The following is a 17,716-nucleotide window of genomic DNA, read 5'->3' as shown; positions in this document are numbered from 1 at the left end:
GGCTTGCTTGACTCGACGCCGAATTTTTTCGGTACCGGAATGTCGACCGGAGTCAGAAGTCTTCGGCAAATCTTTGGCCTTTTTTGGTGCGGATGTTATTTGGACACCTTCCTTTCTGTGGGTTGAGCCATGGCCTGCTGGCGGTGGCGTCCCCGTGGCCTTGAATTTCTTGGTGTGACCCTGTGTGTGGGACGGGGCAGGTTTACTCACAGTTTGTTGCACCGTCGAGGGTCGTTCACCTTCGGATTCATCCGAGTCTGTTTCTTGGATGGAAATTCTCCCTTCCTCTTCGACGTCAAGATCTTGTTTCGGCTTCAACGCCATTTGTAGTCTTCTTGCGCGTCGATCCCTTAAGGTTTTCTTCGATCGAAACACTCAGCAAGCTTCACAAGTATCCTCTCTGTGTTCGGGCGACAAACACAGGTTACAGACCTGATGCTGGTCTGTATAAGGATACTTTGCATGACACTTAGGACAGAAACGGAAGGGGGTCCGGTCCATTAGTCTTGGATGATGGGTGTGGTCGGGCCGACCAGGCCTTGATGAAGAGCAGAAGCTTTGAAGGGCCACCGAAACGTCTTGATGTCGGCGCCGATACACTAAAGCTAAACCGGTACCGAACGAGAACAATACTGACAATTTTTCGATTCTTTTCTAACTTTCCCGATTCGAAATACGGAGCGAAGAGGAACATGTCCGAAACCGATGGCGGAAAGAAAACAATCTAAGGTGGAGTCAACACCCATGCGCAATGGAGACGAAAGGGAGGAGACACTCGTCCTGTGACTTGAAAAGACTTCCTCGAAGAAAAACAACTTGTAACACTCCAAGCCCAACACTAGATTGCAGGAACAGTGCGCACAGCATGTGTATCTGCAGCTACACATGCCATCGAACATATATGGAAAATGTCACTTACCCAGTGTACATCTGTTCGTGGCATTAGTCGCTGCAGATTCACATGCTGTGCACATCCCGCCATCTGGTGTTGGGCTCGGAGTGTTACAAGTTGTTTTTCTTCGAAGAAGTCTTTTCGAGTCACGAGATCGAGGGACTCCTCCCATTTCGGCTCCATTGCGCATGGGCGTCGACTCCATCTTAGATTGTTTTCCCCCGCAGAGGGTGAGGTAGGAGTTGTATATGCTAGTAATAGTGCCCATGCAATGGAGTGAATACGTATGTACATAATGTAGTTTAAAGTAATATATATATTTACAAATATACAGATGTTCAAGATCAACTTCTAAACGGCTACAGGCTCCCGGGGAGGCGGGTGGGCGCATGTGAATCTGCAGCGACTAATGCCACGAACAGATGTACACTGGGTAAGTGACATTTTCCGTTCGGTGGCATGTGTAGCTGCAGATACACATGCTGTGCATAGACTAGTAAGCAGTTATCTCCCCAAAAGCGGTGGTTCAGCCTGTAGGAGTTGAAGTTGTCTGAAACAATGTTCGTAGTACTGCTTGGCCTACTGTGGCTTGCTGTGTTGTTAGCACGTCTACACAGTAGTGTTTGGTAAATGTATGAGGCGTAGACCATGTAGCCGCCTTACATATTTCTGTCATTGGAATATTTCCTAGAAACGCCATTGTAGCACCTTTCTTTCTAGTTGAGTGTGCCTTTGGTGTAATAGGCAGTTCTCTTTTAGCTTTAAGATAACAGGTTTGAATGCACTTAACTATCCATCTAGCAATGCCTTGCTTAGGAATTGGATTTCCTGTATGAGGTTTTTGGAAAGCAATAAATAATTGTTTTGTTTTGCAAATTAGTTTTGTTCTGTCAATGTAGTACATTAACGCTCTTTTGATGTCCAATGTATGTAGAGCTCTTTCAGCTACAGAGTCTGACTGTGGGAAGAACACTGGTAATTCTACTGTTTGATTTAAGTGGAACGGTGATATGACTTTTGGTAAAAAATTTAGGATTTGTTCGTAGATCCACTTTATGCTTGTGTATCTGAATAAATGGTTCTTGTATGGTAAATGCTTGAATCTCACTTACTCTTCTTAAAGATGTGATGGCAATTAAAAATGCAACTTTCCATGTTAAGTATTGCATTTCACAAGAGTGCATGGGCTCAAAAGGTGGACCCATGAGTCGTGTTAAGACAATGTTGAGGTTCCATGAAGGAACTGGTGGTGTTCTTGGTGGTATAATTCTCTTTAGACCTTCCATAAATGCTTTTATGACTGGTATTCTAAATAGAGAAGTTGAGTGCGTAATTTGCAGGTAAGCTGAAATTGCTGTAAGATGTATTTTAATGGAAGAAAAAGCTAGCTTTGATTTTTGCAAATGTAGTAAGTATCCTACAATGTCTTTGGCAGATGCGTGTAAGGGTTGAATTTGATTATTGTGGCAGTAATAGACAAATCTTTTCCACTTATTTGCATAGCAATGTCTAGTGGTAGGTTTCCTAGCTTGTTTTATGACCTCCATACATTCCTGTGTAAGGTCTAAATGTCCGAACTCTAGGACTTCAGGAGCCAGATTGCTAGATTCAGCGATGCTGGATTTGGGTGTCTGATCTGTTGTTTGTGTTGCGTTAACAGATCTGGTATGTTTGGTAGTTTGACATGAGGCACTACTGAGAGGTCTAGTAGTGTTGTGTACCAAGGTTGCCTTGCCCATGTCGGTGCTATTAGTATGAGTTTGAGTTTGTTTTGACTCAGCTTGATTACTAGATATGGAAGGAGTGGGAGAGGGGGAAAAGCGTAAGCAAATATCCCTGACCAACTCATCCATAACGCATTGCCCTGAGACTGATCTTGTGGGTACCTGGATGCAAAGTTTTGACATTTTGCGTTTTCCTTTGTTGCAAATAGATCTATTTGTGGCGTTCCCCAACTCTGGAAGTAAGTATTCAGTATTTGGGGGTGAATTCCTGGAATAAATTGTGCTATTAGGCAAATGTGGTTGTTAATCGCCCAATGCCATATTTTCTGTGCCAGGAGACACAACTGTGTTGAGTGTGTGCCTCCCTGTGTGTTTAGGTAATACATCGTTGTCATGTTGTCTGTTTTGACAAGAATGTGTTTGTAGCTTATTATGGGTTAAAATGCTTTCAGCGCTAGAAATACTGCCAATAGTTCTAAGTGATTTATGTGAAACTGTTTTTGGTGAGTGTCCCATTGTCCTTGGATGCTGTACTGATTGAGGTGTGCTCCCCACCCTATCATGGAGGCATCTGTTATTACGTATTGTGTTATTACGTATTGTGGCACTGGGTCTTGGAAAGGCCGCCCTTGGTTTAAATTTATACTGTTCCACCATTGAAGCGAGGTGTATGTTTGGCGGTCTACCAACACCAGATCTAGAATTTGACCCTGTGCCTGTGACCACTGTGATGCTAGGCACCGTTTGGGACAATGGCTATGCATGAGGACATCATGCCTAGGAGTTTCATCACCTTTTTGACTTGTATTTTTTGATTTGGATACATGGCCTGTATTACATTGTGAAATGCCTGAACCCTTTGTGGACTTGGAGTGGCAATCCCTTTTGCTGTGTTGATTGTCGCCCCTAAGTATGGCTGTGTTTGACACGGCAGAAGGTGTGACTGTGTAGTTGATTGAGAAACCTAGTTTGTGTAGGGTTTCTATGACATACTTTGTGTGTTGTGAACACCTTTCTAGAGTGTTGGTTTTGATTAACCAATCGTCTAGGTACGGGAACACATGTATTTGCTGCCTTCTGATATGTGCAGCTACGACTGCTAGGCACTTTGTAAAAACTCTTGGCGCAGTTGTTATTCCGAATGGCAACACCTTGAATTGGTAATCTGTTCCTTGGAATACAAACCTTAAGAACTTTCTGTGTGAAGGATGTATCGGTATATGGAAATATGCATCCGTTAGGTCTAGTGTTGTCATGTAGTCTTGTTGTTTGAGGAGTGGGATTACGTCTTGTAATGTCACCATGTGAAAGTGATCTGATTTGATGTAGGTATTTAATGTTCGGAGATCTAATATAGGTCTCAGAGTCTTGTCTTTTTTGGGTATGAGAAAGTACAGAGAGTAAACTCCTGTTCCTTTCTGGTGTTCTGGTACTAATTCTATTGCTTCTTTTAGTAGTAATGCCTGAACTTCTAGTCCTAGAAGATCTATATGTTGTTTTGACATATTGTGTGTTTTCGGTGGCACGTTTGGAGGGAATTTGAGAAATTCTATGCAATAACCATGCTGGATAATTGCCAGGACCCAAGTGTCTGTTGTTATCTCCTCCCAATGTTTGTAAAATTGTGTTAGTCTCCCCCCCACAGGTGTTATGTGTTGGGGATGTGTGACTTGGAAGTCACTGTTTGTTTTGAGGGGTTTTGGGGCTTTGGAACTTCCCTCTATTTTTTGGGAATTGTGCCCCACTATATTGCCCCCAAAAACTTCCCCGCTGGTATTGGCTTTGATAAGTGGGCCTTGCTTGTGAGGTTGTGTCCTCTGTAGGTTGACCTCGAAACCCTCCCCTAAATGGTGTTTTGCAAAATGTGCCTCTGCTTTGAGGGGAGTAGAGTGCGCCCATGGCTTTTGCGGTATCAGTATCTTTTTTGAGTTTTTCAATAGCAGTGTCGACTTCCGGCCCAAACAACTGCTATTCATTAAAGAGCATATTCAGCACGGCTTGTTGTATTTCCGGCTTGAATCCTGACGTACGCAACCATGCGTGTCTCCTTATTGTTATTGCAGTATTTACTGTCCTTGCAGCTGTATCTGCTGCGTCCATTGATGACCGTATCTGATTATTGGAGATACTTTGTCCTTCTTCTACCACTTGTTGTGCCCTTTTCTGGAACTCTTTGGGTAAGTGTTCTATGAAATGCTGCATTTCGTCCCAATGAGCTCTATCGTATCTTGCCAAAAGTGCTTGTGAATTGGCAATACGCCATTGGTTTGCTGCTTGTGCTGCAACTCTTTTACCAGCAGCATCGAATTTGCGACTCTCCTTGTCTGGAGGTGGTGCATCTCCTGAGGTATGAGAGTTTGCTCTCTTGCGAGCTGCCCCAACAACCACAGAATCTGGTGTTAATTGCTGCGTAATATAAACAGGGTCTGGTGGTGGTGGCTTATACTTTTTTTCCACCCTTGTAGTTATGGCTCTGCCTTTAACAGGCTCCTGAAATATTTGTTTTGAATGTTTTAGCATTCCTGGGAGCATAGGTAAGCTTTGGTATTGGCTATGAGTGGAGGAGAGTGTATTAAATAAAAAGTCATCCTCAATTGGTTCTGAATGCAAGGTGACGTTATGAAACGCAGCTGCCCTTGAGACCACCTGCGTGTAGGATGTACTGTCTGATACAGGAGCATCATAAAGGTCCCATGCATCAGGATCATCTTGACTCATTGCAGTATGAGTCGGAGATTGCATCAGTGGTGGAGTGGCTACCGGTGATGTGTGCATTGATGGTGGTGGAGATGGTGGTGGAGTTGTTTGTCTTGCCACCTTTGCCTGTGGCTGCTTGTCCTTTTCTTGAAAGGCAAGTCTTCTTTTCATCTTAATTTGGGGAAGAGTGCTTATCTTCCCTGTGTCTTTTTGAATGTGGAGCCTTCTTTGAGTGTAGTCTGGCTCAACAGATTGAAGTTCCTCTCCGAACTTATGTCCTTGCATCTGGGAGGACAATCCCTATTCCTCTGTGTTGGAACCCGTTTTCGGTTCCGATGCTGGATGTTTCGGAATCAAAATCTTTTCGGTCGCCATTTTTGGGCTCCGAGGCAACCTTCTTTATTTTCGGCGTCGTGGTTTCTCGGTGCCGAATCTGTTCGGGGCCGGTGTCTCGGGCCCGAGATTGCTGTGTGGTGGTATCTCGACCGGAGTCGGATGACTTCGCCACATGCATGCCCTTTTTCGGTGCCGATGATCGGTCACCTATCTTTCGGGTTAAGCCATGGCCTGTTGGCGGTGGCGTCCCCTGGGCTTTTGTTGTCTTCTCGTGAGTTTTATGTTTCAATGTCTTACTCACGGTTTTCGGCGTTTCTTCGGGATCGAGCTCGTCCGAGTCCGATTCATGGATGGAGAAGCTTTCTTCTTCCTCCTCGAAACGCCCTTGTCCTGTCGGCGCCATCTGCAGTCTTCTTGCTCTTCGGTCTCTTAATGTCTTCCTCGACCGAAACGTTCGACAGGCTTCACAGGTATCCTCCTTGTGCTCTGGAGACAGACACAAGTTACAGACCAGATGCTGATCTGTATATGGATACTAGTTATGGCATTTTGGGCAGAAGCGGAATGGGGTCCGTTCCATCAGCCGTGAAGAGACACGTGGCCGGGCCGACCAGGCCCCGACGGGTGGATCGAAAAAACCCCAAAGGGCCACCGGAGCTCTTCAAAAGTCGGTGTTGATCTGTTATAACTAACCCGATACCGAACGCAAACAATACCGACGATTTTTCCGAGATTCTAACTAACTTTCCGACCCGAAACACAGAGCGAAAAGGAACACGTCCGAACCCGATGGCGGAAAAAAAACAATCTAAGATGGAGTCGACGCCCATGCGCAATGGAGCCGAAATGGGAGGAGTCCCTCGATCTCGTGACTCGAAAAGACTTCTTCGAAGAAAAACAACTTGTAACACTCTGAGCCCAACACTAGATGGCGGGATGTGCACAGCATGTGTATCTGCAGCTACACATGCCACCGAACATATATATATATGTATATTTGAGATATTTGCTGTCAAAGTTATGGTCAAGCTCTAACCCTATAGTGCAGCCTCTGCTACAGAAAATCTTTACCACAAACAGTAGATCCCAAGGTAAAGCTCCCTAAAGTTTTAGGTAACTTTTGGACACTTGAGCCTACTTAGCGGTTGTTGGCTCAATGTTGCAACTGACCAGTTCAACGTTATCACAGACAGCTGGCCTCTAATCTGGATATTAGACTCCACTCAAGTTAGAATATGTCCCTAACCAGATACTTTGACAGAAGGCCACTGTTAATGAACATTTTGTACTCTGTGAATTAAAATAACATTTATGTTTCCACAGCACCAACAATCTTTTGGGTTAAAGCAGCTATTTGTAAAACTCTGTAAAAACAATGGGACTGATTTAGAGTTTGCCAGACAGGTTACTCCGTCACAAACATGACAGATACTCTGTCTGTGGTACTACGATCTCCGTGGGCTATTATAGGATTGTAATATGGCAGACAAGATATCTGTCACACATGTGACAGAGAAACCCTCTTTGCCAAACTCTAAATCAGGCCCAATGTCTGAATATATTCTTTGCAACTGTAATGCTCTGGACAAACCACCAGAAGACAGTGAGAATATATATATCTATGGGTGAATTATATAGGACTTTATATGCACTTGAAGCTGAAAGGTTTCAAAGAAGTCACAGTGAGGAATTTGGTAAGAAGAATACATGGCAAGGATAAATAAATGTTTTGTGCCCCTAGTGCAGACAAGATTAGATTGGAATGTTTGAGGCATGGGCTTTACAGGTTTTACTCACAATCTGATCACAGCTAGAATCGTCCCCAAGTTTAATCCTTGTTCAAATATTGGTGTGAAGTAGCTGTAGCGCTTTAAACAGGCAGTGGGGTTACCCAAGGGATCAATTTTTCCCATAGTATTTCTACTTGGGACTTGATTGAAGGTGGCTTAGAAGTCCACAAAGCACAAGTTTTTTCTACATAAGCAAGGGTAATGTCAAACGGGGGTGATTTTGTTCCTGTTTTCTGTCTGAAACTGGTTTGGTTGCATTGAATTATTTCACTAATATTTGCCCAATGATTAAGATCTTCTAGGAGGAGACTTGCATGGTATTGTGCCTAAATATCTAGTAGGGCGATCTGGTGTTAGTTACCTAGCTGGGATCTATTGCCTCCTTTATAAACTGGATTGATTATTGAGACCCTCCAAGACTCAGGGACTACTTTGATTGGCAGGATGTAGTTATAAAGTGTAATTTGATTTTCAGACCAAAATGTTGGGTTTAATGGAAATAACGCCTGAGGCAGCCGTTGAGTCCAGGCTGAGTAATTTCTTCTTGAGCTGTTAAGAACGTCCTTCAGCTGCAACATGCCAAATTCTAGTCTTGCCTCCATCAAGTCTCCTGGAGTGGACCAGTATGTATCGTTGCAATTTTCTTTTGTAGCCACAACAAGGGTTGAGCATATCATGTTAGTTCCTTGGGTTGTGACCAATAATTCAGTTGTAACTAAGGTATTGACAACATTTGAATGAGTCAGACTTTGAGAGGCCCGTTTCAGTGTATAGTGGGGTCTGGAGAAAGGTTGTCCTTTAAACTTTTGCAATATTTGCTTTGTTCACTTTACATGTATTTTTGACAATTGTATTTATTTTTTGCCCTAAGATTGTTTTGGTTCTTGTTTTACTGGGTACATTAACTGAAGTCCAGAACTTATGGTGATCTTACTATAGTTCCAAGACTTCCTTTTTATGTTTTTCTGAATATTTTGTTTATCCTTTGTAGAAACAATTTAAGTAGTTACTGGGGAAACAAAACATTCGACATCCTCACCTGTGTGCTCTCTAAATTCCACCATTGCCTTCATTGTTTTGGAATCTGCTAAGGCCATTAACCAGAACAATTTGGTCCTGCCACAGCCTTCGTGAAGATCAACTTTGATTGCTTCTTCTTCTTCCTTGAAAACCTATTACAATAAAAACAAATAAACTGTGAAAAGTGTAGCCCAATTCATTCAAAAGCTGGTAACTAGATCCATAAAAACTGTAAGCAGGCATGTGACCTTGATCGCTAATCAAGCTCCATCTGTGCACTAAATTTACAAACAAAATTAATCTGCTGTCAATTACATTACTTAATTAAATGGCATATTAATGGGCAACATTAGCAGTTTGCTAATAACATGTAATCACTATTTCAGATATGGCTCAGTATAACACCCTGCTGTACAAAAAAATTACATTTAAAAAAAAGATAATGTTACCTTTATGGTGCCTGATAATGTGAGACGATGGCCTCTTCTATTCCCAACTTTCACTCCACACATGCTTGCATACACAGTACGAAGCCACGCCCCCCACCTCCTTGAAAATTTGCATCTTAACCAATTTTCCTATAAATGAGTTTATCAGTACATGCTCTGGTGGTTGTAGCATCTCGGTTTTACTATGGGAGAGTTGATGTCTGGGTTGGTGGATGTAGGCTTTTATTATCTTTCTGTGAAGGTTCCTTGACCCAGGACCTGGACCACATGGCGAGCTTGCTATGATGAATGCTGTTGGGCCAACAGGGAAGAGATATCCTGTGAGAAGGGAGGCCGAGCTATAGTTTCAAGGTGTTTTCCAAATGCTTTAAGGTACTGCATGAGTGTGGAATTAATGATCGAATAATGCAGAGACATCTGCTGTGTGCATTATAAGACATATAGAGAAGTCTTTTTGTATTCCTGCAACAGCTCACGAAATCAAAGAATGAAGCTCCTGTTGGTCACTCTTATCAGCAGTGTTCTCTGCCTCAGCCACAGAAGCCTATGGATGATGAGTGATTACCATATATTTACTAATGGAGGAGGCCACATTGACATTAGGTGGTGTCAGTTGAGGATAAAGGGGATTCAAGGAATTTGTAAAGCGCACTGCTCGCCTGTGATGGTCTCAAGGCGCTGAGGAGGTGGGGGTGGTGGTTTGGGTGGCGGGAGGGGGTTGCTGCTACTCCTCGAACAGCCAGGTCTTGAGAAGTCTCCTGAAGGTAAGGAGGTCTTTGGTCTGACGCAGGTGGGTGGGGAGAGTGTTCCATGTCTTGGCGGCGAGGTGCAAGAATGATCTGCTGCCGCTGTAGTTCTGCAGATGCGTGGGACGGTTGTGAGAGCAAGATCGGCGGAGCGGATTTGCCGGGTCGGAGTGTAGAAGGTGAGCAGTCTGTTGAGGTGTTCTGTTCTGGTGTTGTGCAGTCATTTGTGAGTGTGCGTGAAGAGTTTGAAGGTGATTCTCTTGTTGATGTGGAGCCAGTGCAGGTCTCTCAGATGGCCTGTGATGTGGCAGTGGTGGGGGATGACCAGGATGAGGCATGCGGAGACGTTCTGATGCTTTGCAGTCTCTTCTGGAGTTTGGCTGTGGTTCCTGCATAGAGGTCATTGCCGTAGTCCAGTTTGCTGCTTACGAGGGCTTAGTGGGTGGGTCGTTGGCATGGAGGCTGGTGAAGGTGCAGTTCCAGCAGGAGAAGGGTCCGTGGGTGGTCTGCGGGGAGGCTTGATGGTAGGCGGGAGAGCGGCTAGTGTTAAGGGCGAGGAGGGTGGAATCATCGTAATGAAGACGTGCGTGGTGGCGGTGGGAGGGATGAGAGGCAGGGGTTCCGGCGCTGGGCGCGATACAGGCGCTGACGCGCTTGCCTTTGGTGTGCCCGCTGCAATTAAGTAGGGAGGTTGGGGGGGGGCGAGGACAGCTGGGAGGTGGGAGCAGGGACGAAAAATGGTGTGCAAAAAAGGGGGTGTGGCTGCGGGGGCAGCAGGGACGGGAGTGCAGCGCGAGAGAGGAGGGGAGCGGGGGATAGAGAGAGGAGCGAGAGTGAGAGCGGAGTGGAGGGAAAAAGCAAAGAGTGAGTGTAGGCGAAGTCGAAAAGTCAGGAAAGGAGCACTGTGAAAAGCGAACGCCAAAAGGGGCATGGAGGGGGCAGACACAGAAGAGAGAGCACACAGGGTGTGAAGCAGAGAAAAGGAGGAGAGAGGCAGCCTAGTAGGAAAGCAGAGCTCTCCCAGTAGACACCAGGAATGAGGTGCAGGCAGAAGCCTACAGGTTGAGGAGGGCCTCGAACCCCTGACAGGGGTCAGGAGTTTAGAGGAACGAGGGAAGAGGGCTCTATTTACCAGGTGGAGCCACAGGAGGCACAGCAGTGCACTGATCAGGCCAACTTAGTCAACTGTTGCTATTCAATCTTCACGGACTGAGGTGTAGATTGTGATGTTTCAGGCACAGAACCCTGCCTTACTGCTGGAACAGAAGATGCTCCTGAAGTGGGATCCAGATAGGAGGGCAGATGCTAATTGCCAGAAGTTCTGGGTGCCACACTCCCCTGGCCCAGTCTGGGGCCACAAGGTGACATGAGATCAGTTCTTTGTTATCGTAATTAAATATTTGGGCAGTGGAGGAAGAAGCAGGAAAGCATACGGGAGTACCATGCTCCTATCTAGATGAAAGACATCTCCTAGGGAAAGCCTTTGTGGGAACTCAAAGAACAAAACTTTGGACACTGTGTGTTCTTGATGGTGACAAAGAGGTCTAACCAGGGTTCTCCTCACTGTCTGAAGACTCCCTGTGCTATCTCAGGGTGCAGCCTCTATTCATGATCCAAGGGTTCTACTGGTTGAGCTCGTCCTTCTGGTGTTTAAGGATCCCACCAGGCAGCTCACAATCAAGGAGATGCCAAGAGGTTCCAACCATGTCCAAATGCGCAAAGCCTCCAGGGCACAGGATCCAGGACCTCACTCCGTCCTTTTTATTGCAGTACCACATGGCGGTGGTGTTATCCGTGGTAACATGTACCAGCCTTTCCTTCATGGAGGCACCAGAATAGCCCACAACTCCGACCAACTGATACGGAGCCAGGTTTCTGCCGCAGACCTAGGATGTTGTTTCCCAAATGACCTCCTGAACCCAAGCAGTGACACATCTGTTACCACTGTGGGTGGGGAGGGGAGAAGGGCTTGCACAGGTTCTACTACTGTTGAGTAGTCACCACTACAGATCATGTGGAGTGTACTCCGGACCCTGATTGACATCTGACATGTTTCTACTGTGCTGGGTCTACTGAGACAAGCAAAGCGGGCCAGCAGAATGCATGAGGCTAACAGGCCAAGAATCCTTAGAGCTGCTGTTATAGAGATCCAGGACTGAAGCTGAAACATCGGGATCATAACACAAACATTTTGCACTTGTTGAAATGGATAAAAGACCCTGAACTGCAGTGTCCACGATAGCTCCTAAAAAAGGAAGTCTCTGCAAAGGAGTTAGGTGTGACTACAGCTAACTGATTGAGAACCCCAACTACGTGAGGAGGCTTGCCATCTCCTGGAGGCCGTTCATAGCTGACTGTTGTGAGCCCCACTTCAACAGTCATCAAGATAGGATAATACTGGTATCCACAACCTCCGAAGATGAGTGCTGACCACTGCCATCACTTTGTGAACACCCGAGAAGTGCTGCTAACTTGAATGGGAACACAGTAAATCGAAAATGTTCCTGGCCGACCTTGAACCGTAAGTAAAGTCTGTTGGTCTACAGGATGGGTACATGAAAGTATGAGTCCTGCAGGGCAAAGGGCAGCATCCAAACACACAGATCCAGGGGTAGACGGAACCCAGACCAGTGGAGCATTTTTAATTTGTCATTCTGCAGGAATGCATTCAGTGCATAGAGTGAAGATCTAAAATAGAACAGAACTCCCTCATTCCTTTGTATGACGAAATAGCCAGACTGTATCAGAAGAGGGGTACGGCTGATTAAGAGAGATGAATGGGGACAGCCGGCTTGCAAGGAGATGGCATAAGGTCTGCGGTAAGTCTTGGAGCAGGCTAATGTAAGAAGTTGGCTTTTTATGTATTGGGCCAATGTTAATCACACCATGCAAAAAATCCAGATGACCCTTATTTGGCTTACTTTAATAATCCCAAGTGCTCTATTAGTGGTAGTGTGGTCAAGCAGCTTAGGCTTATCAGAGGGGAGTGTTAAACATTTGATGCACACACACAATAAATGGTACACACAATCAAAAAGAAATGCAAGACCGATTTATAAAAATAACAGATTTTTATATATTTTTAGACACCCAATAGCAAGTAAATAGTTTTGGAGTTCACAAGAAAACAGCAAAAATGCAGAAACTGCAGTTTTGAAGCAGAAGCTCGAACACGGTAATGTTATCCTATGAAAGGAAAGGCATGTACTGCAAATAGGTACTTGTAGTCTGAGTTCAGGGGTGCCCTTTGGAACTTAAGGTGCTAGGGGACCCGGGTCCAAAGAACCACTAGCAGTTTTAGTTTACCTTCCCTGGCGTGTCTGGGTACAGCGGTGCTGGACAAGTTGGTAGCCTCGAATGCTACACCGGTAGAAAGAAATGGGCAACTGTGAACAAAGGCTGCAAGGGGTGGACTTGGGGACAAGTCCGGCAGATCCCACATTGGGCTCTGCTTGTGAGCATGGAGTGCAGTTGGTTGGCATTAAACCAGGCTGGGTGCTCAAGTGCAGAGGTGTTTAACTGGTTGGTCACTTGTGTTGGACGCTCTCACGGCTCTAGGGTTGACCTGCAGAGGGAAAGAAAACACATCAGCAGGGCCACTCTCGGTGTGACCTCAGTGGTTCAGAAGTCCCTTGTAGTGCAGGGTTGTTTTGGCTGTGGTGTAGTCCGGGCTGGACACTCAACAAGCCTTGATTGCTGCAAGTGCTCCAGTACTCTGGGTACTGGCATTGGGAGGGGGGGGGGGTCCTGGGGAGTCTAGGGTCTCGAAATTCAGTGGAGGGTAGGTGCTGACCTCTTGGAACCCCAGAAACCTCTTCCTGGAGTGATAACCCCTCTGTGGGCCCGATGGGCAGCAAAACGATGTACCAGACAGATGCAGTCAGTGCCGGGGGATGGCTCCTCCACCCCAAAGGAGATGATAGAGGGTTGCTGAAGTGCTGGAGAGTCCTCCAAGGCTTTGGGAGGATGCACAGCTTTTGGACAAGTTGGGTCAGTGCAACTGTCGAGGTACCAGCAGCAGGGCAGGGTCTGACGCCAAGTCCGGTGTAAGTCTTCAGTTCTCATGGTGACTGCTCTTCTTTGCTCTTCTTCCATTTCCAGGTAGTCGGAGCTGTCGATTTGGTGTTGAGGGTTCTCTAAATACTCAAGTTAGGGTCATTAAGGGGAGTGTAGGGTTACAGCCAATGATCTATTTACCCCTGGGCTACTACACCCCCTTTATGACCACTTCCTGTGAGAAGGGGCATAATCCTCACCCAGAAGCCTGAGCTTCACCAAAGCCAAGATGGTGAAACCCCTTCTTTGTCTGTCCGCTTCAGGTAGCCACCCTTAGAGGTATACTCAGCCTTAAGTGTGACACGCCTTCTCAATATTTAATTTCTCATCTGCTCTGGTGCCAAATGAGCCTCATGGCAGGGGATGGTTGTCCCCAGGTCTGAGGAAAGCCAGTGTTGCATATCAAAGGCGGCAGAGGCTTTGATGTGTCTGGCCTTGATATGCTAAATTCACTAGCCATCTTGCTATAGGAGGTGTGATCACCTTCCTTGGGCAGGCATTGTTCCTGGTATCTACGAGAGCGGCTCTCACCAGCAGAGGGTTGTGGTGGTAGGCTGTACTGTACCAGTCAGCTAGAAAACTAAGTGACTACTAGGGATACCACTCTGGGTTCATGTCTTCATAAATCCGATACTGGCATCGGTATGGATTTATCAAGACAAGGTATTTGATACCAAACACCAGTATTTTTAGTGAAGCCATCATTTAACAGTTAAGCTCGTAATGACCAGTGCCCAGTACATGTTCTCAAAATGGTTTTGTGATCACTTGCAATGTCTACCAATGGAACTACGCATTACAGGGACACACCTGCTCATGCAGATGTGTCCTCACATGTAATATAACGCACCCTGCCTGCTGTAGGGGTGACTGACATAGTACATGCAGTGAGAATAGGTTTTGCGCACAGGGGGTGAGCAATGTCATGTTTTCAAAGTGGTTTGCCGCATTTCACACATCCTGCAATGGCAAACTGCAAGCAGCTTTTGTGTGGGTGCCTTAGGGTGGCATTATACGTGCTGCAGCCCTTAGGTACCCTCTTTAGTACCCATGCTCGGGGTATCAGAAGTACCACTTGCTAGGAGTTTACAGGGGTGTTAAAGTCCTTGCCAACTGGGTTACAACTGAACATTTGTCTCGTTTTAGAGGGAAGAGCAATGGCACTAGGGGCTGGTTACAGGAACCCAGTGCCCTACCAATCAACAACATCAGTATCAGTGAGGAAAAAGTGGGGGGTGACCATGTCAAAAATGGGCAATTTCCTACAGCTAGGACCTGAGGGGACTTGCTGCTTTGGGCCTCAGGAGTGCACAGCCTAGACTGAGGCCCAACAGTTAAAGTAAATGCCTAGCATGTTCACAATGGTAATAAACATTTCATTAGCCTGGGTGGCTCACGCACATGCTACACTAGGCTTGTGATACTTTAGAGGTAAGGATCGGAGAAGACCTAGGGATCGCAGAAGAGCTGAGGCCCCGGAGAACCAGAGGATGGACAATACAAACAGTGGTGAGCTCGCGCCTAGTTATCATTGAAATGCCAACAGCTCTGAAGGCCTGCTGATCCCACCAAGATCCCACCAATTATTCAGGGGCCAGGATACTGCAAATTAATAGTCAACCAACTTGTTATACTTTATTTGGTTGTGATGTGACCAGTCAGTAGCTAAGGGAAAGTAGAACTGTGTAGGACAGGCACTGAAGACCCAGGGCATAAACAAACTACGTGAGTAAAATGGACACTAAACATTCTAGACTAAACCTTGAATCTAAAAATTCCATTCAGTCCTAGGACTAACAGAGAGCATGAGACAGACATGACCGGTGGTGAACAGGATGGCGAAACATGGGTGAACAAGATATCAAAAGCTTATTAAAGGACCAACCTACTTATCGTACAAATATTTAACTGTGTAACTGACATGTTTGCACTGGGGCCCTGTTTGGGCTTTGAATTGTATGATATTTGCAACACGATTTACATTTGAAAAATAATAAAGAAATGGGAAAAAAGCTTCTTAAAGGACATGAAAGACAGTCTTGTCTTCCACTGATTCTATGATAGATAATCTTCTACAAAACACCTACACAACATGAAAGGCTGTTTGGACACAAATTACAAGAACAGATATGGCTTTGAATTTCTGACACTGAAGATGACAGGGTGGCGCAAACAAAACTCCAACAGTAGACAGCCAGTGAATTAAGAGAAAATTAACATTAAAATAAGGATCTAGAAGCTCCCTCCAACAGAAGTAACCTCTGTACATTGGGAATTCCTGAGTCAAAAGATATTGGCCATCTAGAACAGTGGTTCCCAAACTCCTGGAGGTCCATGAACCCTCCTCAGGGGGTCTGTGACTACTTTGAAAATTAAATAATATTAACAGATTAATAACGTTTATATAAATGAAGTGGTTAAGTCTACAATTTAAAATGTTGAAATGTACTGTAAATGTCAAGAAATTTAAATTTGGAAGCTAAAAATTAAATTAGTATCCTCAGACTGATTTGTGGGACGAGTGCAGGTGCATCAAACAGAATACAGTATGAATGATACGTGGCTGCAAATGAATTTAGAAAAGCTCCAACCGTCCTATTAAAATTGTTATTTTTTAAATTTAAATTTGTTTGCAAATTAAATAAAATGTGTTATCATCTGTCGTATGTATTTTGCAGCACTTCTGGAACTCCTCTTCTGCTCCTATGCTGTACTGCTGACTTTCTTCGTCCATCGTCAACCTGGTCCTACATCCACAGACGGGTGGGTAGTGGCTCCTGCCACTCCAACTCGAACTGGACTTTGTCCCCTTCCGTTGCAGGTCCTCTTCTGTCAGGATCCACCTTTGTTTTCTTCCAGTCTTGTAGGGGTCTTGCACAATCCTCTTCCAAATGGGTATTGCCTATACAGTATTTTAGTATTTGTGTTACCATAATAAAGTACCTTTATTTTTGTAACACTGTGAGGTTCTTTCATGTGTGTAAGTGCTGCATGACTACAATGGTATTGCATAAGCTTTGCATGTCTTCTAGATAAGTCTTGGCTACTCATCCACAGATACCTCTAGAGAGCCCTGGCTTCCTAGACACTGCCTACACTTCACTAATAGGGGATACCTGGACCTGGTACAAGGTGATAACACCATAGGTGCTCACCACACACCAGGCCAGCTTCCTACACAGACAACACAGCACAAGCATCACACTGGTGTCTATGATGTTTTGGAATGTGTGGGGGCTAAACTGTCTTCAAAAGACCCAGATTCCTGCTTACATTACATTAATAAGCACAATATGGGCTTGTTTTCATTTTTTTGTAAGATATATACCACCTGGGATGTCTTCCCTGTATATTAGCAAAAAAATACTAGGGAACACAGATTTTGTCATCCTATACCATGTAAGCAAGAGACGTTGCAATTTCTATAAATACATTTCAAATTCAGACTCATCAATACAATCTCAGATCCGAAGGGTGGTTTACTTATTGTTATAAGTATTCTAAAGGTGGCCATGTAGCACTCAAATATATTCATGGCCCTGTTTATGATGACCCAGATTGTTTTCGTTTTTTTCCAAAGCCCTGGCACACTGCAAAATATTAAATAGTAAAAAACTATGCAGGGTGGAGTTCACAACTGAACCTTACACACTGACCTATACAGCACTGCCAGCAGTTCTTAATGACAAGCCAGAGAGATGCTGCTGAGTTTAATGCAACAATAGGATATAATTTTTAATTTACATTACAGCCTGGGAGTTTACATTCTACTTCTCAGCTTATGGTCCTCCTTCAGAAAAGACTTCTGGCTGGGAACAAAAGATGTTTCGGACTGGCTGGATGCTGTCTTCCCAGAACATACTCAGATCCCTCTTCTGTGTTGCTCACCTTGAATGTTCCTAACACTACTAATAGACAAACTGGTGTCTTCAGCCCACTGTTCTTGTTGGAACTCACGCAAGAGGAGGACATAAGGCAAGTTATCAAATCATATTTTGAAACAAAC

At 45.0% G+C, this 17,716-nt stretch overlaps 1 protein-coding gene across 17 annotated transcripts in view; it reads right to left on the bottom strand.

Annotated features, from left to right (window-relative positions):
* MYCBP2 (MYC binding protein 2) overlaps window positions 1–17,716 on the bottom strand; it is a 1,769,078-nt gene that overhangs the window by 126,055 nt on the left and 1,625,307 nt on the right. For all 17 annotated transcript variants that reach the window (XM_069205243.1, XM_069205245.1, XM_069205247.1 and 14 more), the window contains one exon: window positions 8,479–8,611. In XM_069205243.1, the coding sequence (XP_069061344.1) occupies window positions 8,479–8,611 (133 nt within the window). The remainder of the gene's footprint in view (window positions 1–8,478; window positions 8,612–17,716) is intronic.

This window comes from Pleurodeles waltl, chromosome 8, assembly GCF_031143425.1.
Source record: "Pleurodeles waltl isolate 20211129_DDA chromosome 8, aPleWal1.hap1.20221129, whole genome shotgun sequence".
Lineage (NCBI taxonomy): Eukaryota > Metazoa > Chordata > Amphibia > Caudata > Salamandridae > Pleurodeles > Pleurodeles waltl.
The sequence above is the reverse complement of the archived record's forward strand: the minus strand, read 5'-3'. Positions and strand labels throughout refer to the sequence as shown.